The sequence below is a fragment of the Larimichthys crocea genome, chromosome VI (genome assembly GCF_000972845.2).
Source record: "Larimichthys crocea isolate SSNF chromosome VI, L_crocea_2.0, whole genome shotgun sequence".
Classification (NCBI taxonomy): domain Eukaryota; kingdom Metazoa; phylum Chordata; class Actinopteri; family Sciaenidae; genus Larimichthys; species Larimichthys crocea.
The window spans coordinates 5,511,116-5,538,428 of NC_040016.1; the positions used below are offsets into that span (position 1 = coordinate 5,511,116).

The window sequence follows — 27,313 nt, forward strand, 5'->3', positions numbered from 1 at the left end:
GTTCTTTTATTTTGACATTTACCGGATGTTGCGGGTTACGTCATTGGGTGCGCATGTCAACCACACACGTGAAAGGACGACTTGAGTGAAGTTATGTCGAAAGCAAGTATGTATTTTGTCGCTATTGACTGAATGTAGTCACTCACTAACAAAACTGTGCAGGACTTGAAATTAATTTTTCTCACATTTTACATTTTACAGAACAAAAACGAGCCAAACGTCTCGGCTTCCTCGGAAAAAGTAAGGTGAGCGCTATGCAGCTAGTGTTGTCTGTGGCTAACTCTTCGTGCTGGAGCTACTGATGGTGAACAGCTCGGTTGTCACTTGCGTGTAACAGTTGCCAAAACGTCCCTTAACAATCATTTAAATGTGGCTAGTGCCCCCTTTTCCTTCAATAACAAACCCAAATCCAAATAACAGCTGTATTTTCCAGCCCACTGTTTACCTTCGTGTAAACAAACCAAATAACTGCTGAGCTTCAGACATGTGGATTAGAGTTTGTATTGCTTGCCCAGTAACCTGACACGTTTTTCTGTCTGCAGGCTACAGATGGAGGAAGGGGTGACGCCTCAGGACTGACAAAGAATTCAGAGCAGTCATCTGTGCAACATGTCAAAGCCCACAGAAATCCAGAAGAAATCAGGAAGCAGAGGGTGAACATTTACAAAGTCGTCTTAAGTCAAATTTGAGATTATAGTGCTGATATTTCCTTTTAGGTTAACCCATGTACCAATTTGTGTTTTCCCCAACTAGCTTCAGGAACTCCAGGAAAAGCAGAAAATCTCTCGAGAACGAGAGATGATGAAGAGGAGGAATTTGCAAAGTTTCCAGAATGACATCCTGCAGCGTCAAAGAGAGTTTGAGCACAGGGTAAATGTCAGCATGAAATCAGCTGAAATGGACTCTGACTATGATCACAAATTTCTACTGTAGCGAATTCTGTTTCCTTTTTTGTGTTGTCAGGAGACGGAGATGCAGAGTTTGGAGAAGAACGTCAATTTTGAAAATGAGAATTCAAGAAAAGCATATTACAGAGAATTTAAAAAGGTATGTCCTTGCTGCGTACATGCCACACACAGTCTGATGCAGATTTTCTGCCTTCAAATCAAATTTTATTTGTATAGCCCAAAGTCACAAAGTACATTTGCCTCGGACGGCTTTACAATCTGTACAGAGTGACACCCTCTGTCCTTGGACTCTTGCTTCAAGTGAGGAAAAACTTGCCACAAAAAACCTTTTAACAGGGAAAAAAGGTGGAAGAAACTTCAGGAAGAGCTACAGAGGAGGGATCCCTCTTCCAGGACAGACAGACATGCAATAGATTTGACGTGTACAGAACAAATCAACACAAACATTGTACAATTACAATGAATGATAAAATGATTACAGTAGCAGTGGAACCTGTGATAGAGAGACACAGATGCACAGCGGCAGCAGCAAGTCATTAACTAATTATAAACTGTAGATATGGTGATATGGTAGCAATAATGAATGACAGTAATAATATATGTAGTGGACGTCGTGCAGGACCACAGCAGCAGCCACGATCCATGAGAAACTGCTGGACAAGAGAGCACAGAAACTCCAGGGAAGAAGTTTAGTTAGTAACATGCATTAATGAGACATGTTTGTTTACAGATGCCTTATAAATCACACCATTGCTTCAGCTATGATAGAAACATAACTTACAGGATTTTTGAACATGAAAATGTTTTTTTTTTTTTTTTTTTAAAGGTAGTGGAGGCCTCAGATGTGATTTTGGAGGTATTGGATGCACGTGACCCTCTTGGCTGCAGATGTCCTCAAGTGGAGCAGGCAGTCATTCAAAGTGGAACCAACAAGAAGATAGTTTTAGTGCTTAATAAAATTGGTAAGTTACGTCAATAAGTTCCGAAACGTATATCTTTTAGAAATGGTCTATATTTGCATAAATGTCATTGTGTGAAATATTCAATGAATGACTTTTGCTTTGATCATAGATTTGGTGTCAAAGGAAATTGTAGAAAAGTGGATCAAGTATCTCCGTAATGAGTTCCCTACAGTAGCTTTCAAAGCATCTACTCAGCAACAGACCAAGAACTTGGTATGCAGTTAAATATTTATATTTGGATCATCTAAAAATGCATTCAATTAATTAAAGCTATAGAATAACTTAATTTTACATCAATACTAAACAGTTTTTCCCACCGTCTCGTGCCATTTACAGAAACGCAGTAACATACCAGTGACACAAGCCACCACTGAGCTTCTTAGTACCAGTGCTTGTATTGGTGCGGATTGCTTGATGAAGCTACTCGGCAACTATTGCCGTAACCAAGACATAAAGACGGCCATCAGTGTAGGTGTTGTAGGTAAGCAGCACATCCTGTAATAACATCAGGTTCTTTCTGTGTTTAACGCAAGCTTGTCCAAAGTGAAGACATTTTGCCGCTCCTGTTTTGTAGGTTTTCCTAATGTGGGAAAGAGTAGTTTGATCAACAGTTTGAAACGGGCACGAGCGTGTAATGTTGGAGCCACTCCTGGTGTCACCAAGTGAGTGTACATTAAGTTACTGATCCTGTTCTCTTGTGAAACCCTGCTTATTTCCTGCTAGTCTTGCTGATGGCTTTGATCGATTTCAGGTGCCTTCAACAAGTGCATTTGGACAAGCACATTAAGCTTCTAGATTGCCCGGGCATTGTCATGGCAACTTCAACAACTGATGCAGCAATGATTCTTCGTAACTGTGTGAAAATCGAGCAGCTCGTAGATCCCCTTCCTCCTGTTGAAGCCATCCTTCGACGCTGCAACAAGGCACAGGTATGTCATGTCGTCGATGCAACCTTTTTGTACATTGCTTGATTGTCATACGTGCATTACAGGTGATTTATTTTTATTCCTATGGATGTACAGATCATGGAGCACTATGGGGTCCCAGACTTTCACACAGCTCTGGAGTTCTTGTCATTGCTTGCACGACGTCAGGGCAAACTAAGAAAGGGCGGACTGCCTGACACTGACAAAGCAGCTAAGAGTGTGTTAATGGACTGGACAGGGTGGGTAAAACTTAAGATTTCAAAAGTTTTACAAATGACAATCAACCAGTGTTCATTTCAGCATGTTTGTTATTTAGAGGAAGGATAAGCTACTTCACACACCCCCCGGAGACACACACTCTTCCCACGCACGTCAGTGCTGAGATTGTTACAGAAATGGGTAAAGCTTTTGACTGGGATGAGCTGGAAAAGGGAAATCAAGAGGTCCTTGCAGGTAAAAACAAAGCGTCCTTTCTCCCAAATCACTAAAAACAGATTGAACTTTGACATTTTATTACCTTGTTCCTGTCAGATTATCTGGAAACTATGCAAAAAAAAAGAAAAAAGCAGTAGTTTCTCCAAAGGTGGACTTTTCACTCTGTTTCAGAGTCTTCTTGTCGAGATGTTCAAATGGGATTCTGCATGGAAACCACTGGAATGACACAAGGCGGCCAGGGTGAACCACCTTCTGACCTGGCAATGGTGGAAGAGTCCGTGGAGGAGCCAGAACTTAAAGACGAAACTGAATCAATGGAGGATGATCAAGACCCAGAGGTGTGGGGGATGTTTACCTAATTGTGCACTTAGTATTTCTAATATGTGGTCCATTTAACTTAACTTTTTGTCTTGCTCAAAATAGTTTGGACCAATGACAGTGGAGATAAAATCTCAGAAGTCAAAGACTGACTTGGTTGCAAACGATGCTGCATCCAAGGCTCCGGGTTTGAAGGATATCTTGAATGTAGATCCTCTACAGCAAGGCCAGGCACTGCAGGCTGCCAGCAAGAAGAGGAAAAAGCAACAGAAAAGAGCTGGTTTGTATAAAATATTGGTTTCAGTTCAACATCATTTTGTCTGTGGTGAGATAATGCTTCTCATCGTAAATAAATCAACCTCTATTAAATCTGGCCTGAGAGAAACTGGTTCTGTTGCTCTGTGGTTTTTGTTTTGGTAACCTGATTTAACACAGTCAAAAGCATGTAATAGACATATACACACACACAGACAGGCATCTGTAAGGAGTAATGTGCCGCCTCTATACCTGACATGGATTTTATTTAATCATTTGAATAAAACTTTTTTTTTTTCTCCTGTTTTTCCTCTGCAGACAAAATTGCCACCAAACTGTCAGACACCTTGACATCTGCAATGGACTTTTCATTTTTTGATTTAAAAAAAAAAGAAGAAGATTGAAATAAACAAACAAAAGAATGAATTGTTTGTGGTTTGTCTTTCTAGTTTCAGGTTTATTTGTCATGTGCAAGTTAACACAGGCTCAACAATACAATGAAGTGTTGCTGAACTGGTCAGCTCAGCAACACTAAGTGTGTAACAACATTACACATGAAGAATAGAAATAAGCTACTGTAAAAACACAAAATGTACTAAACTAAAATCGATGGATGTGAAACTGTTGTTGTTATAAAACCTGAGCTCCTTCAGCCTTTTATTTGCAGTTTTTGCTTTTAGTACTAATTAGGTTGTTTGCTTTTTTTTAGTTTGTAGATATAAACTATAAAATGACACATTAATGCACCTGCACATGTACACTGTGTTTTAATAATACTCCATGAAGGCCGTTTTGAAAATGTAGGAACCTTCGCAGCTGTCAACCAGTTCCGGGTGACATGCGTCGGATGACCTCAGCAGCAGATAAACAACACTGTTACGCGCCGTAGCTAGCGGCTGTCAGAAGCTTGTCTCCATCGACTTGTAAAATGGAAAAGAAAACGTAGGACATCGGAGATTTATGGCCGTGACTACGTCAAACAAAACTATTGCCACAGTACGTTTTCATCCTAACTCTATAACACATCATTTAGCGTTAGCTTTTGGGATATGTAGCGACTGCTAGCCTGGCGAGCTAAGTGTTAAGCCGCAACTTCCTATTTTGACTTTGACGCGCAGGTACGCTGAAACACCGCCGTGTTCAGCAGAGATAACTATTGACAAATAACCATTTGTGTAACATGCCTGCGGTGTAAATAAAACTATCTTTGGCTACGCTGGATGTGTGTCGACACTTGGCGTGTTGGTGTGGGCCCGTTAGCGGCACCGAGCTGTCAAGTTAACACGCCGAAAATAGAGATTACGAAAACATCTCAAAGTAAAAGCCAGATGAGCAGCTGCTGTAACCTCATATATATCCGAGTGGCTCCTGAAACTAATCACACATGTGGCGTGTAGTGACCTGAAGTAATTCATGCTTGTTACGGTCTGCTGCTGTTAGTGTCATCCTCATAAGAGACAGCGACCCCTGCACACCGACATCACGGCGCTGTCAGCCTGTTTTCACGTCTGTGACCGGTGGTATGAAGCAATACTGACGGCCAGATATGTGCACAACATGTAGCGACGTGTTTGGAGTTGTTGTGGTGAAGGGGGCATAGTGCATTCATCCATTTTACAACCAGGAGTGACGTCGTACAAAGACTAAAAGTTACACAGACACTAAAAGAAATGCTAAATTGTTGAAGGCAAGCCTGTACAGGTTGAGGTGTTTAAGGTGGACGGAGGCGTGTGGAGGTAACAGCTCCTGGTTAAAGTTTCTGAACATTGGTTTTGTAACAGGAGGAGAGAGCATGTGTATGTATTTATCAGTCAGTATTATTTCAGTGACAGCTCAGTACTTTTGTATTTTTCTGCTGCAGTTTGATGCAAATCTGTGTTAATGTTGTCAGTTGTCAGTTACCAGGATCATTTGGACAACAGTCTATTAGATTATGCAGTGATATGAGACTTTTATATAACAGGAAATGTTTTTTTTCTCTCCCACAATTGGCATCTGAGGAAGCGTCAGCCGGAAGTGGAGCAGGCTTTATAGGCTGAGTAAGATGTTTTGGCTGTGCTGGTCGGCAGACAATTAAGAACGGTCTCTAGCCTGATATATGCAATAAATAAATCAAAGTTTAAACAATAAATAATGAAACTGTAGTTTATTGGATGTTTATCTGTGTTCAGTTATGCTGCACCTGGCTGCATTTGGACTAAAGTTGAATTTTAATATGTGAATTGTCCAGAGTAGCAGCAGCAGCAGTAGTAGATTACATGTTAAAATAATAACTCGGCCATCTGAATGACTGACATAGTGTCACTTTGATTTGAAAGGGACAGCAGGATGAGCCATGTAAGTCATATGGACCCATTAATGTTGGTGATAACATACACTAGGATACTTGAGCAGCTGGAGTCAGGTTCCTGGAGGATTAGTAGAGGAGTAAAAAAAACAAACATTTTTTTTAATTGCAGGCTGTTGATCTGTGATGTGGTTAGTTTAACACAGTGTCACACTTTCAGAAGACTCAAATCCAGAGAACTGTCTTGGTTTTACAGCGAATACAGACTGTAAATCCGGAAGTGAAAGTCAACATTTTTGAGCTAGTGGTTTCCAAATAATTTCCCCAAAGGTTCAACATTTCTAATCAGCTGTAGTAATCTCTTCTGCATTTCTTTTCCAGCTCCATCCCTAGATCTGGATATCTCTGCTCAGCCATGTCGTCACGTGTGTTGCTGCGGCAGCAGCTGATGCGAGAACAAGCCCAGGAGCAGGAGAGACGTGAGGCCCAGCAGCAGGCCTCTGCCTCTCAGCTCCGGGCCTCTGACTCCACACCAGCCATCTCTGTCACAATGCCCCCAAATGCTGCCCGTCCCCCTCCAGCACAGGTGCCTGTGGAGGTGCTGAAAGTAAGAGTGTCCTGTTTATATGTTCAGCACTTGTGTTCCCTATTCAGTGATGTCTGAGTATGTCATAACATTAGTCCTTAACAAATCATTAAATGGCCAGGTGCAGACCCACTTGGAGAACCCCACCAAGTACCACATCCAGCAGGCACAGAGGCAGCAGGTGAAGCAGTACCTCTCCACCACTCTTGGTAACATGGCAGTTACTCAGACCATGGGTGTGTCCCCTGTGCCGCAGTCCAGCTCTGCCCCTGAAGTTGCTCCCACTGCCAGCAGCGCCCCGAACAGTCCTATGGCTCTGCTTAACATCGGATCCAACAAGGAGGAAGTAAAGGAAATTCCTGCTTTGTTACCAGTGGTTTAACGTGTCAGATTTAGTTTGCTGTTACAGCATATTACACAACCATACCAAGAGTTGCCTTTCTGCAAATTTCCAGTGCATTTTTGGAGAAGTTAAAATGTCCTACCCTCTGCTCACTTCTAGCTCAATTACTTTTTGTTTGCTCTGCAATGATGTGGCTGCAGGTCCCACCGTGATGATGCATGCCTTTTGTCATCATACCCTTGTCGGCCTGTTGTCACAATAAGATGTTAAATACTGCACCTGAAGTTGAGCCATGCCAGCACTTCTCTGTCTTTGAAATCAGGCCATTCAAACTGTTAACATGGTTTAAATCTTTAGTGCGTGTGACTACTTCCACACGTTTTTTTCACTGACTTACTACCGCTGGTGTTTTCTCCTATCTGCTTTATCTAGATTGACGACGTGATCGACGACATCATTAGTCTTGAATCCAGTTTTAATGACGACATCATCACGTTGATTGACTCAGGACTTCAATTGCCGAGCACGGTATGAAGAACAATGTATTGTTTTAATCATGAATACTTCCTCTTTTTACAGTTCACGTTTGAAATGTAGATGAACGTTAACAGTAGATTTCAGGCAGGTCTTACTCACTAACTTTATATACCCAAAGTGAGGTCTGTGAATGGACGGTCTCTTTTATGTGTGGAATTCTGAAGTCGTAGGAGTAAATATACACTTTTGGCACTCGGATACTATTTGTCACAAAAGTGCTGCCTGGGCGGGGCAAAGATATCAGAAGATACAAGACCAGGAGAAGCCAGACTAAGTGGTTTGTGGTCATAAAACAAGTATATTGTAGCTGCTGGGTTAACAACGAATTTGTCAGATAAAGAGCTTGCCAAAATTTGGCTAGAAAACATAAAATGAGGATTATGGGGATGCTGTTGGAGGAAAAGAAAAAGAAGCACAGTGAGGTAAAAGCCTTTTGTGATTTTTTTTATTTATTTATTTTTTAAATAGCACTATTGTTGTTGACCTCTTTAATATGCAACAATAAAGTATTGGATTTTGTGCTTTGGCCTTAAACAGCATCTGGTATGTTTCACTGACACAGAAACCAGCTTTAATTCTGTTTTGAATTCGAGGAACTGGTCGCTCTTCACGTTTAAGCAGAAATGGGAAGATGTAATTTTGAATGAACAATGTATTTATTTAACCATGACTGAGCCGTTTCGGTGATCATTTATGAAATGACGTGTTTTATTCCTGTAGCTGCCAGGAAATCTGTTGGATGTCTACCACAGCCCTGGGATGGCAGCACCTACTCTAACTGTTAGCAACTCCTGCCCCGCTGATCTTCCAAAAATTAAAAGGGAAATTACTGGTACAGTAACCTTTTTAAGCATGTGTCATGACTGTTCAGAAGAACCGTTATTTCAATTCTAAATTTGAATAGTTTCATAGCTTGAAACACTCTTCATTTGTCTTCCAGATTCAGATGCCAAAGCACTAATGAAAGAAAGGCAGAAGAAAGACAACCATAACCTCAGTAAGTCGAGCTTTATTCCAAACAGTTTGAGCATTTGCGTGTCTTTGTTGCATGTGATTACAGTAACGTCAACGTTAACATGGATAAAATGTGACGTGCGATGCAAACTCAAACTCTGTTGTTCGCGCTCTTTTGCCTTTTGTTTCAAGACATCCCGTTTGAGGTCCGCCTATGTCCATGTGTATCAAATAATACTTTCTAAGTGACACCTGATAGTAGTAGAAGGTAAACTTAAGTGTTTTGTTTGTTTTCTGTCATTCTTGCTTCTAAAGTTGAGAGGAGACGGAGATTCAACATCAATGACCGTATAAAGGAGCTGGGTACTCTGATACCCAAGTCAAGTGACCCGTAAGTCATTTTAGAACACACATTTTCTTTTGCTAAATCTCTGCATAAATATGAAATTACACCATTTGAGTTTTAGTTTTTTGCACAATAAAAAATGTATCTTGTTTTCCGTTTATTGTTTCCTTTCTTCCACCACCACCTCTGCAATGTATATATTCGCTGACATCAAACGATGACAGTGAGATGCGTTGGAATAAGGGCACCATACTGAAAGCTTCTGTAGACTACATCAGGAAGCTACAGAAGGAGCAGCAGAGAGCCAAGGATGTGGAGATGCGTCAGAAAAAGCTGGAGCAGGCTAACCACAGTCTGATGTTACGCATCCAGGTCAGTATAAAGCGTAAAGTTGCCTGTCTCCATGCACACTTTACATGTTTTGATCCTAAAATATGTAGTAGTTAACAGTTTGTTCATTCTTAAAAGTCTAGAATTAAAAAAAGGTCATGTTTATTGTAGGAAGTTACTTTTCACATGCAAAATGCAACAGCTGCTTTAAAATAACACCAGTTATTCCAGGATATAATGTCTGAATGTAAATGTGTTGCTGTTCTTTTTAAGGAGCTGGAAATGCAGGCACGGGTCCACGGCCTCTCCTCCTCCAGCAGCATCTCATCTGGTCTTAGCTCCGATCCCTCCCTGCTCCAGCAGCAGCTAGTCCCACAGAGCGGCCAGTCTCTGCCTCCCAATGCAGGAGGAGCATCCTCCCAAAACCTCCTCGGTCTGGGTGCGGCGGGCATTGGACAGTCTCTGCAAGCCTCCTTCCTGTCCCCGTCCTCCTCGAACTCCCCAGCAGGAGTCACCATCAGCAGCCCCCTGGACCTGGGAAGCCTGAGCTTTGCCGAGCTCGACGACACCTCAGCTTCAGCACTCTACCCCGACGTGGGCTTGGGAGACATTCTTATGGACGACGGGTGCGCCCTGTCTCCGGACAGGGTGGCTGAGCCGCTGTTTTCTCCTTTATCACCAGGTGCCTCTAAAACCAGCAGTCGTAGGAGCAGCCTTGAAATGGATGAGGACTTGTGATGAGCTCCGTGTGGTGATCAAAGACTTTGTGTAGGGGCAAAAGTATCAGGAAGTGCAGTCTCTCCTTAAATAACGCAAGTCTATTTATAGGACTGTAGAACTGAACTTAGCAAAAATAGCTAACATTAAGATCAAAACTAACATAAACGTTGTATCTTGAATTTGTTTGCCATACAGACCTAATAATTACTGTTCCTTTTTGGAGCAGGTTAGATGATTATGTCTGGGTTTATAAATGCAATCTTATTAAAATGGAATATTGTATAATAGGGGCATGGACTTAGAATTAAGAAATTATACATTCTTAAGTAGTTCTTAAGATTTACTTCAGAGAATTAAGAGGGAATTTTTTGCTCATTTATAGGGACGAAAGCTGTGAGGTTTATTTTTCACCACATTGGCATAACAAACTGATTAAGAGATGCCAACACACACACACACACATTGTTTTTGTTTTTTTGACTGGAATCAGGGTTTGTTAATAGCAGTTGCATGCTCATCCATGTTGAGTTATTTCACCAGCAGCTACAGAAGGGATCGTTGTAAAGTGAATTGGCACATTGTGAGATATTTACTGCAAATTGTATATAAGAATATTTTATTTTGAGCAATTTTATTGCACCTTATTTTATGGCAGTCTATGCATTTTACGAGAGCTTTTGTCTGTTTTTTATTATTATTACACACAGTGGACAGCTAATGCCCAGGATGCATGTATTTGTAATAAACCTTAAAAGCAGTGGAAAATCACTTGCTGCTGCAGCTAGTTAGCCAAAGCAGGACTTCTTCCAGAGTAGCTACAAATTACAAATCAGCATTTTATTTTTGAATATATTCTCTCGGTCAACGGAAATGCAGAACAATTTTATCCTTTTACTGTAGTTAATTTTTTTGATACCTGAATAATAGTGAGTGTAATAATGAGTAGTTTCTCCTGACTAATATCTGTGTTGTCAGTGATTGTTTGTGTCTGTTAACCTCGGTGGTCACTGAGTGATTTTGCCGTTAGCATGATCTACCAAGATTGTTGCTTTTTTCGTTCTTTTTTTGGGGGGGCTGATCAAAAGACATTTATCTAATAACACATCATTGCTCATTGTAGAATGAATTTGGGCTTTGACCTCCTTTTTAAACCAACCACTAGCCACACCTCTATAACAATAAGATATAATTATTTGTTGTGTGAAACTTGCAATGCAATTATTATTCCATAAAATAGCCACAAACTTTACAAAGGCGTTTAATTTGTCAGATGCTTAATGCAACTTTATGTACAGTTAATGAATGTGTGTCTGGAAAGCACCTGCGTAAGTGTAGTTTCTTTGTTCTTTCAACACTGGCCTACTGTTTTTTTTTTTTTTTTTTTTACAACCTGCAGTTTATTGACATACTTCAATTTTTAACTATTCTTCAAGCCGTGCTAGCATAAAAACAAAATGAGTTAAAGCAGCCAAAAACGTCTCTACGTTTTGGTGGTTTAGTGTTTACAACAGTTGTAAGGTGCCCTCTCTTCTTAAACCTACTTTGTCTTTCAATAGCTCAATGCTGCTGATTGGTTTTGTTCCTGGTCTCATCAAATTAAGTATCTGTGGTCAGCTGTTTCCACTCATGCACAATATTAACCATGTTTTACCCTGACATATATTTGCGTGCTAACATTGACTGTTAACCATAAACCGGTAGCATTTGTGTCTTGTTCCTACAAGTTGGCTTTCGGAACATTTTAACAAATAAATGATTCCCATTGGATCATGTCTGGATGTGGTTATTTACATGCAGCCAGCATTAGTGGTAAAGCATTTGAGAGATTTCCATAGCAAGATCCAGGCACTCTGTAGCCTGAAGGCAGATGTCGCAGACAGGACAGTCACACAGGAAGCAGCGAACGCCCAGACACCCACAGAGGTCACAGTGTGGGGTGATGTTCAGAAGAGGCTGCACGGTGGTGGGCTCGCAGCCACACAGGGACGAACACAGCGACGAACACAGCGACCAAACGCACTCGTTACACCCTCTCATTGTGGCCAGTAAACAGTCGAGTGGATGACAGAAAAGACAGGCCAAAAGGATTGCAGCGCAAAGATCTCAGGAAAGGGAGGTGAGGTGAGAGAAGAAAGCTTTAATTCAAGGGAAAAGCATTTAAGAAGCAGAAGATTAAGAAGGAATACACATAAGTTTTATATTCTTACCTGCACCATCTGTCTCAGTGTTGATCCGAGGAGTTTTAAGGCTTTCTTGACTCCTGCTGACTGATGTGACTGATTTACTCGCTTCATAGACTGTGCAAGCCTCCACAGAGGATGGCAGCAGGGCATGCAGAGGCTTTGGCTGCTCTTTCTCCACAGAGCATGAACTACAGATGGATACTGTTCTGGTCATTCCACCTTTTGGATTATTATGCAAGTTGGTTGGACCAGAGGATTCTGCACCGGACATACAAATGAACAAATTGTCATGAAAACTACATTTAGATGAACTAGCTTTTAGTATATATGTTCATAATTTCCCATCTTTATGTGTCAGCCCTGTGATGAACTGGCGACTTGTCCGGGGTGTACCCCACCTTTCAAATTCCAATGCCAGCCTGCCGCAACCCTGATAAGGATAAATTGTGACAGGAAATGGATGGATATATTCAGAAATATTCAGATTAAGGTACCCATTGTTTTGTTTGGGAAAACACTCATGGAGATGTCAGTTGAAGATACTTCAGTGTCCTCAGTGGAGATCTGCTCTGAACAACTCGTGACTTCAGCCAAAGATCCTGTAAAACAAGAAAGAAGAAAGTTAATCTTTTCTAGATTTCAGTTCATGAGTTACAATAAAGCCTGTTCCCTGTAAACATACCTGTTTGACCTGCGGCGGGTACAGTGGGCGACTTTGAAGTGGCGTTTAGTGAGTCATGTGACTTTGGTTCATTGTCATTTCCATCATCCATCTTTTCATTCACATCTGTAGAATTCAGCTTGGCATCCATCTTGGCATCCACTTAAAGATGCTTCATGCTTCAATCTCTTGAAAAACTGAAAGACATGCAGTTACAAGGGAGGTTAAAAGAAACTAAAATAGTAAATATAAAGTCACCATAAGAACCTTTGTAACAATTTAATTTTACATTTTTTTCTTTTAACTGACATAAGTTATTTACTGATAGTGTAATGTAAAAGGCGCAGATCCAGTGTCAGATCTGTAGCTAAGGTTTTGTGGCTGTTAGTGATGAGTGGACATCTTGGAAATTGCAGAGCAGTTAATCTATTATTAATCACCGTTTTGGAAACATTTCTAATGTAGATGAAAGGCAGCATGCAGATATCCTGACAGCTCTATGAGACTCTATCTTGATTTTGCTTTTCATTAATAATTCATGCCTTACACTTACCTTATGTGGCATGTGGGCAGAGTTTTTTTTCCGATGCAGAGGAAAACACATTTAGTTCAGCAATCTTAAGTATTTTATACAATTTTATGAGCTTATTACCTATTTGTAAAAGGTTAGGTATACTGTAATCAGTTATAGGTTATAGGGAATTCAATGGATGTAGCGTAATGTACTATTGTGTCAAACAAGTCAACTTTAATTCAGTTCATCTAATGAATGAAGCCACAATCATGTATTCAGTTTTTATTATTTTATTCATAACTGGAATCCACAAAGCTTACTGTGTTCATCTCTCCTTATTGTTAGGTTAAAGGTTTTGTAAGAAACATATTGTACTCACTGATCATGACACATTTTAAAAGTAGTCGATCCAGCATGCCTCCTTAATCACAGACGCATCTTTCCTGTCAGCTGTCAGCAATGGAGATATAATACATAACCTAGCTGCAGCTCACAGGCTCTGTCATAGTCTCTCTCTCTCTCTCTCTCTCTCTCTCTCTCTCTCTCTCTCTCTCTGTGTGTGTGTGTGTGTGTGTGTGTGTGTGTGTGTAGGTCTGTATCCGTACATGCATGTGTATGTGTAAAAAGAAGAACAAAAAATAGCTGTATTATTAGATATGTGTTTTGTCCGCCAAGGTAGAGCCAAGTAATAGTGACGTCCAAGACAGACATAACAATACATTAAGCAATATAATTGTATATTGTATTATATTATATACAGCCTATCCCAGCTGATATTGGGCGAGAGGCGAAGTACACCCTGGACAAGTCGCCTGTTCATTACAGGGCAATTCATACAGGCAATTTACAGTCTATATTATATTATATTATATTATATTATATTATATTATATTATATTATACATATTGCTTTGTATGACAATCTAACATTGAATCCCCCTGAGCCTGAATAATAGTCACACGGAGTTGAATGGTATTTTCCGACAGGTGGCGACATTGCACCATTGGATGACAGTTAGGCACCAGAGAAGAAGAACACTGACCAATCACCGGCGACATTGTGTCCACCTTAGCATAGCGCTAGCCGTGAGCTAACAGACTCGGTGTTTCGCGCTGTATTTGTTGACTTACATTTTGTCGCAGAACGACCAAAGTCGGTACAGATTTCACATAATGGTAAGTATTAAAAACAGATATGTTTTTTTTACTTCTGGGAAATTTACCATTCGATAAACTTGGCAAATTAAATTTGGCCGTAACTTTAGGTTACATCGACCTGAGCGTGTTGTGAACTTCAGTCCGCTCGCAGTGATAGTCTGATGTGTTGGTGTAGTCACTGTACGTCCTGCTGTGGAGAAGCTAAAGCCTCGAGTTTAAATGAGTTTCACGTATCACAGCAGAGTAAGCTAGCTGGCAAACGTCACCTGCAAATGCAAATGTAGCTGATGCTAAGTGACGATGCTAAGTGAGGCACATAGGTTACAGCAGCTCGGCTCGGCTGTGTGTAAACAAAGCAGCTGGTAACATGTTCCCTCTGTCTTCACAAGCTGATGATGACACACCGTAAATACCATAATATAATATCACGGTGTGAGGTAACCACGTAGTTATAACCTCTGCTGCTTTAGGGCTTTGCTTCTTATAGTGTCACTAACATGTTCATATTTCCACAATCATTTATGAGCGGGAGAGGTGAGAGTATAATTTGAAGCATGGTCTGTTTCAGTGTAGTGATTAAGCATTGTTAAGCTATTTGTGGCGGCAGGAGCTCAGTCTGTAGGGACTTGGCTTGGGAACCGGAGAGTGGCCGGCTCGAGTCCAGTATGGACCAAAGTATGGGAGGTGGAGAGGTGCCAGTTCACCCCCTGGACCATGCCGAGGTGCCCTTGGGCAAGGCATCGAAATCCACCCACCCACGTGTGGTTGTATTTTGGGGTATATAAAAAAATAATTTCCCCTCGAGGAATTAAACTTGTATGTTGGGGAACTGCAGTGACCAAGGTAGGTAACAGTTCCCACATATGGTTGATGTGGAGCCACTTTAGACGAACATAAAATCTTCTGTTCGTCCTGCAGCTCAGCAGTCAGTGTGTTAAGTGTGATTCCATTAGTTGTACTATGGTTTGTGATGTTTGTGTTACCTTTCAGGACAGTGAGATGTCTGACGTTGACCCTGTACCAGGGCCCGAGACCAGCAGCATGGAGGGAGAGAATGCACCCCTGTACTGCATCTGTCGGAAACCAGACATCAACTGCTTCATGATGTACGTTCACAGCACCAGCGCTGTTGTTTCAATTACTTACATTGCTGCAAATGGATGGACTGATGCTCATATATGATTGTATTTGTTTGCTTCTCCCACTAACAGCGGCTGTGATAACTGCAATGAGTGGTTCCATGGCCACTGCATTAACATCACAGAGAAGACTGCGAAGGCCATCCGAGAGTGGTACTGCATGAGATGCAGAGGTGATGGAAAATAATCTTGGTTTATCGCAGTGTTTAAGCCACATTGATCATGAATCTAATCAGAAAACATCACAGCAAACATTGTTGCTTTATTCTCTCTATCACCAGATAAAAACCCCTTGCTGGAAATAAAGTATAGATCAAAGAAAAACCGAGAGAAGGATGCTGAGCCTGACCGATCTGAAAAACAGTACAGCACCCCGAGTACTCCTGACTATAAGAGTGAAAGGCGACGTGGATCCAAAGTAAGCTGTACTTTTGACCTTAATATTAAAATATCTTAAATTCAGTTTTTCTTGACCATTTTACACATGAAAACATTTAAAATAAAAGTGATAGGAAATGTTACTCTTTGTCATAGCAATGCCTTCCCATTCTCAAAACTTATAAGTTCATCGTTTGATTTTTCTCAGGTGAAGCGCTCAGTTCGAATGTGTGGAGAATGTGAGCCGTGCAGAAGAACTGAGGACTGTGCTCAATGTGACTTCTGCAAGGACATGAAGAAGTTTGGAGGCCCCAACAAAATCAGACAGAAGTGCAGGTTCAGACAGTGTGAGGTTCGAGCCAGGGTAGGTCACTTTGTCTCTGTTTTGTTTTCGAATAAGATTATGCCAAAGTTTAGAAGAATGTAAAACTGAGTTTAAATTATTTAGAATGTAAAAAATGAACTTAAAACTTTTATTTTTGGGCGATTAGTTCTCCCTGATCTCTGACTTGTTTGTGCATTCCCTTGTGGTCATTTTGGAAATCTGTTTTTTTGTTTTGTACAGAAAATGCTGCGTGTGAAGGATGAGGAACTCTCTTTGCAAGAAAGGAGGGACAATTCCTACCACAGACGAAGACGGTACTCTGATGACTACGACAGTGAGGCGGATCTGTACCAGCAGTACAAGGCAGCAGGACTTGACAGCAGCATGGTAACACAACATTTAACGCCATATTGTTGTAGCGTATAGATCTTGTTATACTATATTATTTTTCTTATACTCAATTAGCAGCTGAAACATTTGATCAGGTAGGTTTTAATTTGTTTGCTTCCCTCATCTAGGCATGGGGTAGTGATGACGATGATGAGCAGCCTTTCAGTCCGATCATGCGTAAGAAAGCTGTGAAGGTGAAGCACGTCAAGAGACGGGAAAAGAAGTTTGACAAGAAAGTAAGACTTGTTTCCTCATAAAAATGATTATGATGTATTTAAAGTGGTGCCATGCGTCAACATGGTAAATGGTAATATCACACATGGTAATCTACCATCCTGTTTTGTACTGTTTATCCAGAAAGAGTCACGGCGCCACAAACAGAAGCAGAAGCACAAAGACAGAACCAGATACACTGAGAAGGGCGACCTCCGGGACAACACAGGGCAGCGTCAGTGTCTGGGGCCGAGCTGTGTGGAGGTAGCTCGACCCAACTCCAAATACTGCTCTGAGGACTGTGGCATGAAGTTAGCTGCCAAGTAAGAACACTTTCACCTTTATTAGCAAACATCTCAAGTTAATTTAAATAGAAGTTTTATCTCTTTGCTGTTTTTTTTTTTTTTTCCCGAATGGCCATGGTCAAAAGTTGTTACCTATATTTGTAATCGAATTATAGCACTATGGCACCACCTAGTGTTTAGATGAATGTGATGCTGGTAAAATGCCGCAGGTTTATCTATTTATTAGTATTACATTAGTGTCTGGAAACTTATGAACATGAACCAGTTTTTAAACTCACAATTTGATTAGATTTGTCACCAAACATCAGTATCATAAGTGTCCTAACATCTAACAAAGTTCCAGTCAAAAGGGAAATCCTGATCACTTCGTTAGCGTGACTCTGTGTGCATTTTGATCCACAGCCGAATCTACGAGATCCTTCCTCAGCGTATCCAGCAGTGGCAGCAGAGTCCCTGCATCGCAGAGGAGCACGGGAAGAAGCACCTGGAGCGTATCCGTCGAGAACAGCAGAATGCCAGGCTACGCCTCACAGAGATGGAGCGGCGCTTCCACGAACTAGAAGGCATCATCGCCAAGGCCAAGCAGCAGGCGGTTCAGCAGGACGAGGAGGTGAGCCGGCAGCGCCTTTTGAAATTGCAATCTCATCCATTCTTTGTTCATTCGAAGCTGCTGAAGAAAAACAGAAGTCACTCATTTGATGAAATACTTTGGTTCTGTTTGCAGGTGAATGAAGGTGATAGCGAGGACACAGACCTGCAGATTTTCTGTGTATCTTGTAGTCATCCCGTCAATCCAAAAGTGGCACTGAGACACATGGAGAGATGTTACGCAAAGGTGATTTGTTTTTATTTTTTTAAATCTCTGCTTGTAATCATCCGTTATAAACAAACAAAAGCATGTGGGCTACTCGTTAAATTTCCTTTCTTCATGATTATGTCAACAGTATGAGAGTCAGACCTCCTTTGGTTCCATGTACCCTACAAGAATAGAAGGGTAAGTAAACAAAATACTCTTAAAGTGTATAGCAACATTCCCTCATTCATTTGCTTTACCGACAATTTATTTGTTTCTACAGAGCAACCAGACTCTTCTGTGACGTGTATAATCCTCAAAGCAAAACATATTGCAAGAGGCTGCAAGTTCTGTGTCCAGAACATTCCAGAGATCCTAAGGTCAGTGAAAACCCCTCAACAAAATGTCCTGCATGGTTTCCATGATTCACTAAAAACTGTCCACTTAAACGTAAAGTAATGTTTATGTTGATATATTATTTTTTTTGTCCTTTTGTTTGGTGACTAGATCCCAGTGGATGAGGTGTGTGGGTGTCCTCTGGTGAAGAATGTGTTTGAGCTGACAGGAGATTACTGCAGGGTCTCCAAAAGGAAATGCAACAAACATTACAACTGGGAAAAGCTCAGGAGAGCAGAGGTGGACTTGGAGCGAGTCAGAGTGGTGAGTGAAACTTGGTGACTGTTGTTTGGTTTTAGAATGATCAATACTTATTGGAAATTCTGCCATTTTTCAATTGTAAAAGTCAAAGATAGTCGTACTTTGTGTTTATCATAACTTCAAGTTGTGTCTGTTCAACAGTGAGTGAAGTGATAATCTTACCCGGTTCTTTCTTCACACACAGTGGTACAAACTGGACGAACTTTTTGAACAGGAGCGTAACGTCAGGACCGCTATGACCAACAGGGCCGGTCTGCTCGCACTGATGTTGCACCAAACTATTCAGCATGACCCCTTGACAACAGATCTCCGTAGCAACAAGGATAGGTAGTCAGCTACTCATCTGCTTTTGGGTCTGTGGATTAGTGTACATAACATGAGATTTGAGTGTTGAGGATTCAAACTTGTAAAACAATAACTACCATTTGGATGAACTGATTTTCTAACTAGATGATTATTTTAAGATCTTTGTATTATTATTATTATTGTTATTATTTTTAAGATGTAAATTGATATATTTTTCCTGACTGGTAGATGAACTACTGCTCATTGAAAAACTGCTGTTTTTGGTATGATCGCCCTGAATAAACCGTATGTTTGCTCCAGGATAGCTTTTTGTGTGCGAGTGATGTTATTCGTTGCACCATTTTGAGTAGCTTATCTACACACAGTGTACATAGGATACTTTGTTTATTATGAATGTTGTAACTTAGTATATGTCCTGGTGACACACATTCAGTTTGTATTGGCTCATCTTTAAGTACAACAAGGTTAGAAGGACGATTATAACGCAGCAGAACAATTGCTGCTATCTGCAAAGAGACATATGTTTGCATCAGTAGTATATGCTCACTTCACTTCAATACGCTGGTACAATCTAATGTGATCCGACACAACAGTGTTGTCATGGATTCTACTTATAAGAAGCTCATCATTTTGACAAAAATATTAAAAGATATTTTTTCACTCCAGTGTGTAACATATATGGGTATCTTTTGACAGAAATGGAATATAATATTCATAACTTTATTTTCATTAGTGCATATCACCTGAAAATACGAACTGTTTATTACTTTAGAATGAGCCAATCTGAAACTTCACCCTTAAATGTTCATGGTGGTGGTGACTGACATTTATGAGCGCAGCATTTCTACAATCTCCAGTGGTTTACGGCCGTACTATTTTATTTTAGTTGCCTTACACCAGTATACATTTATAATTAATTCCGTGGGTCTAGTTTTGAAGGAAACTTTGATGAAATAATGATCACCTGGATTAAAAACAGATATTCCCGGTGCACACTCCGAAGCAGCAGGGGGCGCTGAAGAGCGCTGCGAGTATTACAGGTTCACGTGAGTCACAGCACGGACGTGCGCGGTGCTCAGTTTAATGTTTGACGTCTGTCAGAAGAACGCTGCGTTTCATTTCAAAGCAGAATGAGTTTGGACGCAGTTTCTGAGTCGAGGTTTGGGATTTGATTGATGATGGCGGTGAACTGGGCCGAGAGGATCTCTGCTTTCTCCCGCAGCCCGTCTCGCTTCCTCTCCGGAACAACAGCTGAGGCTTTCCTGGCGGAGCTGCTCCGAGAGCTGCGAGATGACAGAGCCACGTACAGCGTCAAGGTACAAAAACAACAACAGACTGTACATATGTGGTGGTTTTTGGTGCATAAAGTGAATCTCTTTGAGTTTTGGACAGTTGGTCAAATGAAATAAACAATTTGAAAAATATCAACTTGGCAATAAATGGCTGTTATTTTTAATTTCTGCTTTTCACAGGGTGTGTGTAATTACTTGTATTAAGGACTTGGTATTATATTTGCTATTTTCTATTTTCCTGTTGTGTCTTTAATGTGTGTATAACTGTATTTTGTGTCCTCAGGTCCTCCTCTTGTCCCCACTATGTGAGCACCCGGCTCTGCTGTGTCCCTCAGACTCAGTGGGCGAGGAGACGGCCCTGGAGCTCATGTCAGTGTTCGCCCAGTGTCCTCCTAAGTCTGTCCAGTTTCGCTGTCACCTCCTCCTGGCCCTCACCTCTGTGCTCGTCTGCACTTCCTGCGTGAGCGGCCGTTCCCGTGCATCTCAAGACTTCCTGGACCTGCTCCTTCAGATAGCCGAAGACACCATAGACCTCCACGGTGATGGTGCTGCTCGTTCTGTGCGGGCCACGGCTTGTGACTGCCTGCGGGAGCTGGAGGCCTGCTCTCCGGGACTTCTCTCCCAGCGCCTCGAGCTCCTGGGTGGTCTCCGGCAGAGAGAAGCCTCCCGGATCCACCAGGCCTACGCAGCACTTCATACTCTGGTGTTGAGAAACGCCGTGTATCAGCTCACCCAGCAAACTGGAGCTGGTGCTGAGCATCTTAAGGCTCTTCTTGGAGGAAATACATCAGTTGCTTGGGAAGCAGAGCAGGACTGCAGCCTGATGAACGACAAAGACTCAGCCATCCTGTCTTCTCTCATCCTTGGACCTATGGGTACAGTGCCGACCCTCCAGACTGGACCTGACTGTAAGGAGTTGCGTTCAGTCCTGTCCTCCCTCCTGGAGGATTCCTACCTCCTGACCCCACTGTGTCAGGCTGCACTGCTTCACAGATTGACGGAGGTGGTTTCCATGGTGCCTGGTGTTCCTCCAGCAGTATTTAGAGCTCAGCTGCTGCGACTGCTGGGCACGAGCGAGGTTTGTGTCTTACTCATTGTTGCTGTTTACAAGTATTTTTTCTCTCTCTCTCATCTTTCATAGTAGATTTCCACTCACTGTGGCTGCTCCTGACTAACAACAAAAAAACACAGTGTGCCTAGGAGTTTCTTTTCCTTTTGGTATCGACAGAGGTATCAAGTATCATTTTGTTTTATAAAATTCTGCTATCTAGTTTTATATTTAGTGTTTACTGGACTTTCCCTTGGGATCTATCTATCAGACCAGATGTAAGAGTGGTATCAAACTCATTGAACTAATGTTAAGACATATTTCCAAAATGCTAAACTTACTTTAGATCCTTTATGTGAGCTTCAGAAGTCTCTCCCACAGTCAGACACTGAAAGAAAGGAACTTTGAATTATCAAATATTTCCTTAAACAAAAGTTTTCATTATCACACTGGCACAGATGATAAGAATTCATATCTCACAGTGACTTTGTTCTCCCTTTCCTCCAGGTCTGCCTCCTCCACACCACCCTGCTGATGAAGTGTGCCTTCACAGACAGCCTGTTCAGCGCCGAAGACGAAGCTTTCATCCTCAAGCGGCTGGTTGTGCTGTCCCAGCATCCGCTCCTGAGTACACCCGAGAAGCTTTTCTACATGGACTGCATCCTGCACTTTCCCGAGAACCGGCCAATCAGCTGCGGCGATGGCGACGAGACCCTCCCTGTTCTGCTGACTCCGCGTCTCGCATCGGCTCTGGTGCCCACCGTGTTCAACGACAGCGCCACAATGCTGGCCCGCTTCAACCTGCTCTCTCTGGTCTACCTGGAGGATGAAGTGGAGGGGGAGGGGGAGGGGGAGGGGAGCAGGGGGCTGGCGTACCTCTATGAACATCTCACCTCGCTGTTAGACATTGTGCAAAGCGGAGGCAGCCGCGAGATCATCGTCACCTTCTTCAGAGCCGCCTTCCTCTTCCTGTTCTACTTCTGTCAAGTGGAGCGCTACTCCAGCGGCCTGACGGAGAAGCTATGTAAGCTGTACCTATGCCACACCTACCTGGCTCCGCACCTCATCAACCTGGCCGACCAGACCCAGGACAGGCTCACTGAGTCCAGTTGGGCTGTGGGGCTCCTGAAGGCCCTCCAGGTAGTCATCACCAAAGCCCCGCTAGCCCAGCTCACCTTACAAGACCTCAGCCAGCACCTCAAGATGCTGACTCGGGTGGCGGAGGAGGGAGAAATCCCCCAGACCAACACCCTCAACTTCCTGTCCAGCATCATCACACCGTCTTCCTCCTCTCTGAGTGGAGACTGGCGTCTTGGCAACAGCCTGCTGGGTGTTTGCCGCCGCCTCCTCGTCCACCCCAGCCTGGACTCGCTGCTCCTTCCCCTGGCTGACATCCTGCAGCATCTCACCTGCCACTACGGAAACACAGACATCCAGGACCACGCCCGCCTCTACTACACCCTCCTGACCACGCTGTCCCGGGAGAAGCTGGCCGGAGTTTTGGCGCAGGGTTTGACTGAGGGAGGACGGCAGGTCAAGAAGCGATCTCTGTCCTCCATCATGGCTGAAGGTGAGGGGCTCACAAGCATGCTAACCATTCACCGGGTGGAGAAGGCGATATTCAGGCTGATTGAGGCCGGTTGTGAGCCCAGAGGAGAACCACAAACAGAGAAAGGAAGTGACCTAACCCTGAATGAGACAGAGAGTAGCCCAGGAGAGGCAAATGTGGTACTGGAAACCTACAGAGCTCAGTTCGAAGACCCTAACTTTGCCTCAGAAGTCATCTTAGACTACCAGCTGACTCATATGGAAGCCATCGACCCCCACTTTAGTCAGCTGTTCAGCGTCCGCCTCCACTTCAACCTCACTGACAACCACTATGAAGAACTGAGTGACATCAGTGTTCCGTGTCTGTTCAGAGAGAGGCAGCCACCCAAGGTGAGGCTGAGGCTGAAGCCCAGGCGGCCTTACCCCACCACCCTCCACGCCAGCGCCATCTTCACCACCCAGGACGGCCTCTCCTGGCACACCGTCCTGCCAGACATTCACGTGGCTTTCCAGCAGGCCTTCATGTCTCCCCCAGCTCCCCCAGCCTGGGGACGAGGGGGCAAACAGTGTCTGTTTGAGGGTTTGTGGGACGAAATCAGCTCTGAGGGTGGGCTAAATGACCCGGCAGACTGTGCCACCAGCCTGTTCTGCTGCCAGCTGAAGGAGGCAGCTCTGATCGCCTTGGTGGAAAAACACTTCCTCCCCTACCTGATATCAGATCTGTCTGATGAAGAAGAGTTCAAAGTGCTTTTCTTCCTCCCGCCACTGTCTCACATCCTGCTGAAGATCAGGACGGAGGAAGACGCCGTGCACTTCAACATCGCCACAGATAACTGGCAGCTCCTGCCTCACATAAGTTCTTATCTGCTGACAATCACTTCGTTACAGGAAGATGCTGACGGCTAACTGTGATGCATCTTTACTTGTTTTTTTAAAAAAAGAAGCTGATTTTAACCAAATCTCTAAAATTGTCAACACTTTAATAACTTGTACTTAAAATGAAATGACTCAAGACTGATTTGAAATAAAGTTATTGCACTTTAATTACCTGACATTGAACAAATGTGTAAAATTAAATATTTTGTAATTCACATCTCATTGGTTACAGTCTATACATGAAAGACAAAATAAATAATTTATTTGATGACCGTTATACAGACCAAATCAGCAGTTGGGGTGAAGCGCTTGGATTGTTTGATTGGCCAACGCAGCATCACCTCTGGTTCATCTCTGGCTCAACATTTGGCTGCAGGTCGTTGTGTTTTATTTATTTCAGCATACAAAAACCTGCATTTTCACTACGGTGTCTAATTTGGTCTGAATAGAGCCATAGACGGCTCCACTATATTTCCCCGCTATAGAAAAATCAAAGTTAGCCCATGAACAACACTTCATGTAGGCTGTAGGACACATTAAAAAAGGTACTCTGTGAAGTTTTTCCACTACTAGCAGTAAAATGTTAAAATCATATGATTCACATCCTGCTGTTGTTTTAACTCTATTCTGCAGTGGTTGGTGGTAACAACAGCAGGAAACGCGGACATTAAAAAGAAATGTTTCAAAGCTTTGCAGAAAATGCTTTTGTTGCGTCTGCTGAGCAGACAAGATGCCTTGTGGTGAGAAACGCTGAATATAGACAGAACTTCACGGGGGAGCTTTAAATTTCATCCTGGTGATGAATGAGAAGCAAACATTTTAAACTATGTGGTCAGTAAAACAGTAAGTTATAGTGATGTAATCTGCAGTCTGTCAGTGTGTGAAAGACTCTCTGTGACTGACGCTTTGATATCAGGGATTCCAATCCACTTCACTAAACATTGATGTCCATTAATACTACATTTGGCATCCACTCTGTGTCCTTTTGAAATCCCAGTCCTTTTATGCAGTCCAGTTCCTTTAGTCAGAGAGACCCTTGAAGTTGGGTCCTGTGAAAGGCGGTAAGGCATTCTGCTGGCAGAGAAGTTTGTCCATGATGGCCATCTCTGAGTCCCTCTTCTCCACTTCATCCATGGGGGTCCAGGACATGTCGTGTTGAAGTTTGAATGCGCCAACAAAAGAGTGAGGGCAACTCGGACCCCATTCCTTCAGAGGAGAGGACAGAGAAAGTAATGTTGTGACATGTGAAGCACTTGGAAGTCAAAAGTCTGAACTTTTTTTATTCATCAGTTTAATACAAGTTTACTGAGCTACAACCCACTACCATAACATTTTGGTTTGTGTTCAAGAACTAAAATGATTAAGAATCTATCCAGAGAAATAATGTTTCAATAGTCAATCAGCAGTTGCTTATGATCTGTATTCCAAGTTTAGTTCTAGAGAAACATCTAAACTTCACTTGAAGCCATTCATTCCCCAACAATGCATTAAGCTCCATCTCGATTACGATAACTGAAAATCTCTTGACGTTCCATAAATCCCATCGCGAAGCTTAGAAACCCTGTCAGGACCTTCAAAACTCAACTCACGCAGCTACAACAGCAACCGGTCAATTCCAACCTGAGCCGCCTGTGTTTTGTCCTCCGACTCACTATCAGCTGGTTTACATGAACTTTGAACACTTCCAACTTTTAGCATTATACACATGCTCGCAGGTGTTTGGTTAGGCATTCACATCTTTGCAGAGGGATGTTAAGGTAACAGGCTGTGTGTTTTATAACACACAGGATGACATAACATTGAATTTGATGTCAGTATGTTTCAGTCAAACAGACCTTAGGAGAAATGATGGAGAAGTATTTCTGTCCAGACGGCCGCTCGTAGAGGTAATACATGGTTCCTGGTTTTTTCACAATGTTACAGGCAGCGTGGTGGAGGTCAGCATCTCTTTTAGCTTCTTCTAGAACCTGGAAAGAGAGAGAAAAAAGTATTGTGTTTTGATATGTGACGCTCAAACACTAACATGACATTTTATCTCTTTACTACTGTCCCATTTTCAAATACGCCGTGGTTATGTCATTATTTTGCTCGAATTAGGATCCTGCAACCATAACCTACAGCGGGCCAGGTGCGTTAAACAAAGTGCAAATCCAAAACACTTTGCAAATTTTAAAAACACAAGTGCATTAATGAAAAACCCACCCCGCAACGCATGTCAGCAATATGCCATTTGGCTGAAATCTAGAAAGTGAGTTAAGTGAAAACTAGTTTGTTGAGTTAACCTCTAGCTCAGGAATCCACCCTCTTCTTTGTCAACTTCCATTCTTGTGTTGTGGCTTTTGCACTTGTGTTTAATTAATGCGTTTATGTTTTTGAGTTTGCAGGGTTTTTGTTTTTTTTGACACATCTGGGCCACCGTAGTGAGCACCTCAGCTCTTGTTTAACAGATCACAATCTATAAAAATCCACTGTGAATGCTATAAACTAAACTTGTACAGTTTACAGCTGGAGTAAAAGTCAAAAGACAAGAGTGAGTGTAGCATGTGTACATGCATGAGTAGAACAGTTCATTCGGTGTGTACTGGGGTTTTTGACGCTCTCACCTTTCTCGCCTGTTCCTGCAGGTATCTGATCTGGTCTGCGATGACTGTCAGTTTGTTGCAAGCGTTGGCTTTAATGAAATCATCTCCCTAAACATACAAAGGTAAAACATTTTCACCACTTTCGCTGTGTACAACTTGACAGTTTGTAATATAACAAATATTATATATATATATTTCTCAGTCCACACCTTCTGAACTTGTGCTGCCAGAGCCACCAGGTCCATGGGGTCTCCCACTCTGTTGGTCTGATAGGAGCTGACCAGTTCCAGCCCGCTGGGGGCGCTGCTGCTCTCGACCAGAGTCACTGCACAAAACAAGTTAAACAAGTGTGATGTAATGCTCTAATCATATACACGTTCAGTCTTTTTAACTGAGCACTCGCCTCTTTGAGCTTGTACAGTAAATCCCCATGTAACGCAGATATTACTCGGGTGAATCGCACTCTGCTATTCACTTGTAATTAAATGTGGACTACACGTCTGGTGTTGGATTACAGCTGCTCGAGCAGTCACACATGGCACGCTGGTTTGTCGTATACTGTTAGGTACTGATATAATAGAAATAAGCCCATATTAAGATCTGACGCTGTGCTTTAGATAACTTTAAGAGTTCTCAGGGCGGTGGAAACAAACACACACAGCAAGTCACTGTGTAGTTCAGTCTCTGTTACCTGTGGTGGTTTTGTCGGGCTGGTTGGGTAGACTGACCGTCCTGTCCATGTTCATGTTGTCTGTGTACTTCTCTTTACTACGAGCTCCTCTCCCGGCTGGTTGTAGTCAACTTAAACCTCTCTGTCTGTCTGTCTGTCTGTCTGTCCACCTCCTGCTTTTGTAACCAGCTAATGTTTGACCAAGAGGATAGTGGTGTGTCTGTGGTGAACGCATCGTCAATACGAACTAATCTTTTATATGACTCGGGAGTAATGAGTAGTCTCAGTGAGTGATTCGTTCATTTTGATGCAATACGTTCCCTCGCCACAAGGCAAGCTGCATGGCCGCTCAGGCTGTGCGCCTGAGTA

The 27,313-nt window shown here is 42.5% G+C and overlaps 5 protein-coding genes across 5 annotated transcripts; 4 read left to right on the top strand and 1 right to left on the bottom strand.

Moving 5' to 3' along the window:
* On the top strand, nt 1-4,230 carry gnl3l (G protein nucleolar 3 like). Its single transcript, XM_019271958.2, has 15 exons — nt 1-106; nt 202-245; nt 543-653; nt 754-870; nt 964-1,047; nt 1,735-1,870; nt 1,980-2,083; nt 2,207-2,351; nt 2,445-2,532; nt 2,622-2,799; nt 2,893-3,035; nt 3,113-3,249; nt 3,403-3,569; nt 3,655-3,829; nt 4,123-4,230. The coding sequence occupies exons 1-15, from the start codon at nt 94-96 to the stop codon at nt 4,206-4,208; spliced, it is 1,728 nt and encodes a 575-aa protein (XP_019127503.2). The 5' UTR covers nt 1-93; the 3' UTR covers nt 4,209-4,230.
* A 379-nt stretch (nt 4,231-4,609) lies between these two features.
* Nucleotides 4,610-11,674, top strand: tfe3b (transcription factor binding to IGHM enhancer 3b). The gene is made up of 9 exons (XM_010756042.3): nt 4,610-4,800; nt 6,473-6,698; nt 6,799-7,023; nt 7,453-7,548; nt 8,278-8,389; nt 8,498-8,554; nt 8,827-8,902; nt 9,082-9,229; nt 9,461-11,674. Exons 2-9 carry the CDS (start codon nt 6,507-6,509, stop codon nt 9,923-9,925), a joined length of 1,371 nt encoding a protein of 456 aa, XP_010754344.1. The 5' UTR covers nt 4,610-4,800; nt 6,473-6,506; the 3' UTR covers nt 9,926-11,674.
* Nucleotides 11,675-14,295: 2,621 nt separating this feature from the next.
* Nucleotides 14,296-19,230, top strand: cxxc1b (CXXC finger protein 1b). The gene is made up of 14 exons (XM_019271929.2): nt 14,296-14,440; nt 15,413-15,528; nt 15,634-15,734; nt 15,843-15,979; nt 16,148-16,303; nt 16,505-16,651; nt 16,783-16,890; nt 17,012-17,190; nt 17,575-17,782; nt 17,897-18,007; nt 18,117-18,166; nt 18,249-18,345; nt 18,473-18,625; nt 18,807-19,230. The coding sequence occupies exons 1-14, from the start codon at nt 14,438-14,440 to the stop codon at nt 18,951-18,953; spliced, it is 1,713 nt and encodes a 570-aa protein (XP_019127474.1). The 5' UTR covers nt 14,296-14,437; the 3' UTR covers nt 18,954-19,230.
* A 699-nt stretch (nt 19,231-19,929) lies between these two features.
* On the top strand, nt 19,930-23,909 carry ap5b1 (adaptor related protein complex 5 subunit beta 1). Its single transcript, XM_010756052.3, has 3 exons — nt 19,930-20,244; nt 20,504-21,298; nt 21,776-23,909. The coding sequence occupies exons 1-3, from the start codon at nt 20,104-20,106 to the stop codon at nt 23,720-23,722; spliced, it is 2,883 nt and encodes a 960-aa protein (XP_010754354.3). The 5' UTR covers nt 19,930-20,103; the 3' UTR covers nt 23,723-23,909.
* cvih1orf50 (chromosome VI C1orf50 homolog) lies at nt 23,835-27,194 on the bottom strand. Its single transcript, XM_010756062.3, has 5 exons — nt 26,966-27,194; nt 26,484-26,599; nt 26,296-26,382; nt 25,528-25,659; nt 23,835-24,898 (listed from the first exon to the last, which is right to left on the bottom strand). Exons 1-5 carry the CDS (start codon nt 27,018-27,020, stop codon nt 24,713-24,715), a joined length of 576 nt encoding a protein of 191 aa, XP_010754364.2. The 5' UTR covers nt 27,021-27,194; the 3' UTR covers nt 23,835-24,712.
* Between the last annotated feature and the right edge of the window lie 119 nt (nt 27,195-27,313).

What these genes read in the sequence shown, in the direction of transcription:
- cvih1orf50 (XM_010756062.3), bottom strand. Translation starts at nt 27,020, where the DNA reads ATGAACATGGACAGGACGGTCAGTCTACCCAACCAGCCCGACAAAACC. An exon ending in GCCCGACAAAACCACCACAG is followed by an intron (nt 26,600 to 26,965) that starts GTAACAGAGACT and finishes TGTTTTGTGCAG; the next exon opens with TGACTCTGGTCGAGAGCAGC. An exon ending in TGCAGGAACAGGCGAGAAAG is followed by an intron (nt 25,660 to 26,295) that starts GTGAGAGCGTCA and finishes CTCTCTTTCCAG; the next exon opens with GTTCTAGAAGAAGCTAAAAG.
- ap5b1 (XM_010756052.3), top strand. Translation starts at nt 20,104, where the DNA reads ATGATGGCGGTGAACTGGGCCGAGAGGATCTCTGCTTTCTCCCGCAGC. An exon ending in GAGCCACGTACAGCGTCAAG is followed by an intron (nt 20,245 to 20,503) that starts GTACAAAAACAA and finishes TTGTGTCCTCAG; the next exon opens with GTCCTCCTCTTGTCCCCACT. An exon ending in GACTGCTGGGCACGAGCGAG is followed by an intron (nt 21,299 to 21,775) that starts GTTTGTGTCTTA and finishes CCTTTCCTCCAG; the next exon opens with GTCTGCCTCCTCCACACCAC.
- gnl3l (XM_019271958.2), top strand. An exon ending in AAAGAGAGTTTGAGCACAGG is followed by an intron (nt 871 to 963) that starts GTAAATGTCAGC and finishes TTGTGTTGTCAG; the next exon opens with GAGACGGAGATGCAGAGTTT. An exon ending in AAATCAAGAGGTCCTTGCAG is followed by an intron (nt 3,250 to 3,402) that starts GTAAAAACAAAG and finishes ACTCTGTTTCAG; the next exon opens with AGTCTTCTTGTCGAGATGTT.
- tfe3b (XM_010756042.3), top strand. Translation starts at nt 6,507, where the DNA reads ATGTCGTCACGTGTGTTGCTGCGGCAGCAGCTGATGCGAGAACAAGCC. An exon ending in TGCCTGTGGAGGTGCTGAAA is followed by an intron (nt 6,699 to 6,798) that starts GTAAGAGTGTCC and finishes TTAAATGGCCAG; the next exon opens with GTGCAGACCCACTTGGAGAA. An exon ending in TCGGATCCAACAAGGAGGAA is followed by an intron (nt 7,024 to 7,452) that starts GTAAAGGAAATT and finishes TGCTTTATCTAG; the next exon opens with ATTGACGACGTGATCGACGA.
- cxxc1b (XM_019271929.2), top strand. An exon ending in TGGAGAGATGTTACGCAAAG is followed by an intron (nt 18,008 to 18,116) that starts GTGATTTGTTTT and finishes TTATGTCAACAG; the next exon opens with TATGAGAGTCAGACCTCCTT. An exon ending in ACTTGGAGCGAGTCAGAGTG is followed by an intron (nt 18,626 to 18,806) that starts GTGAGTGAAACT and finishes CTTCACACACAG; the next exon opens with TGGTACAAACTGGACGAACT.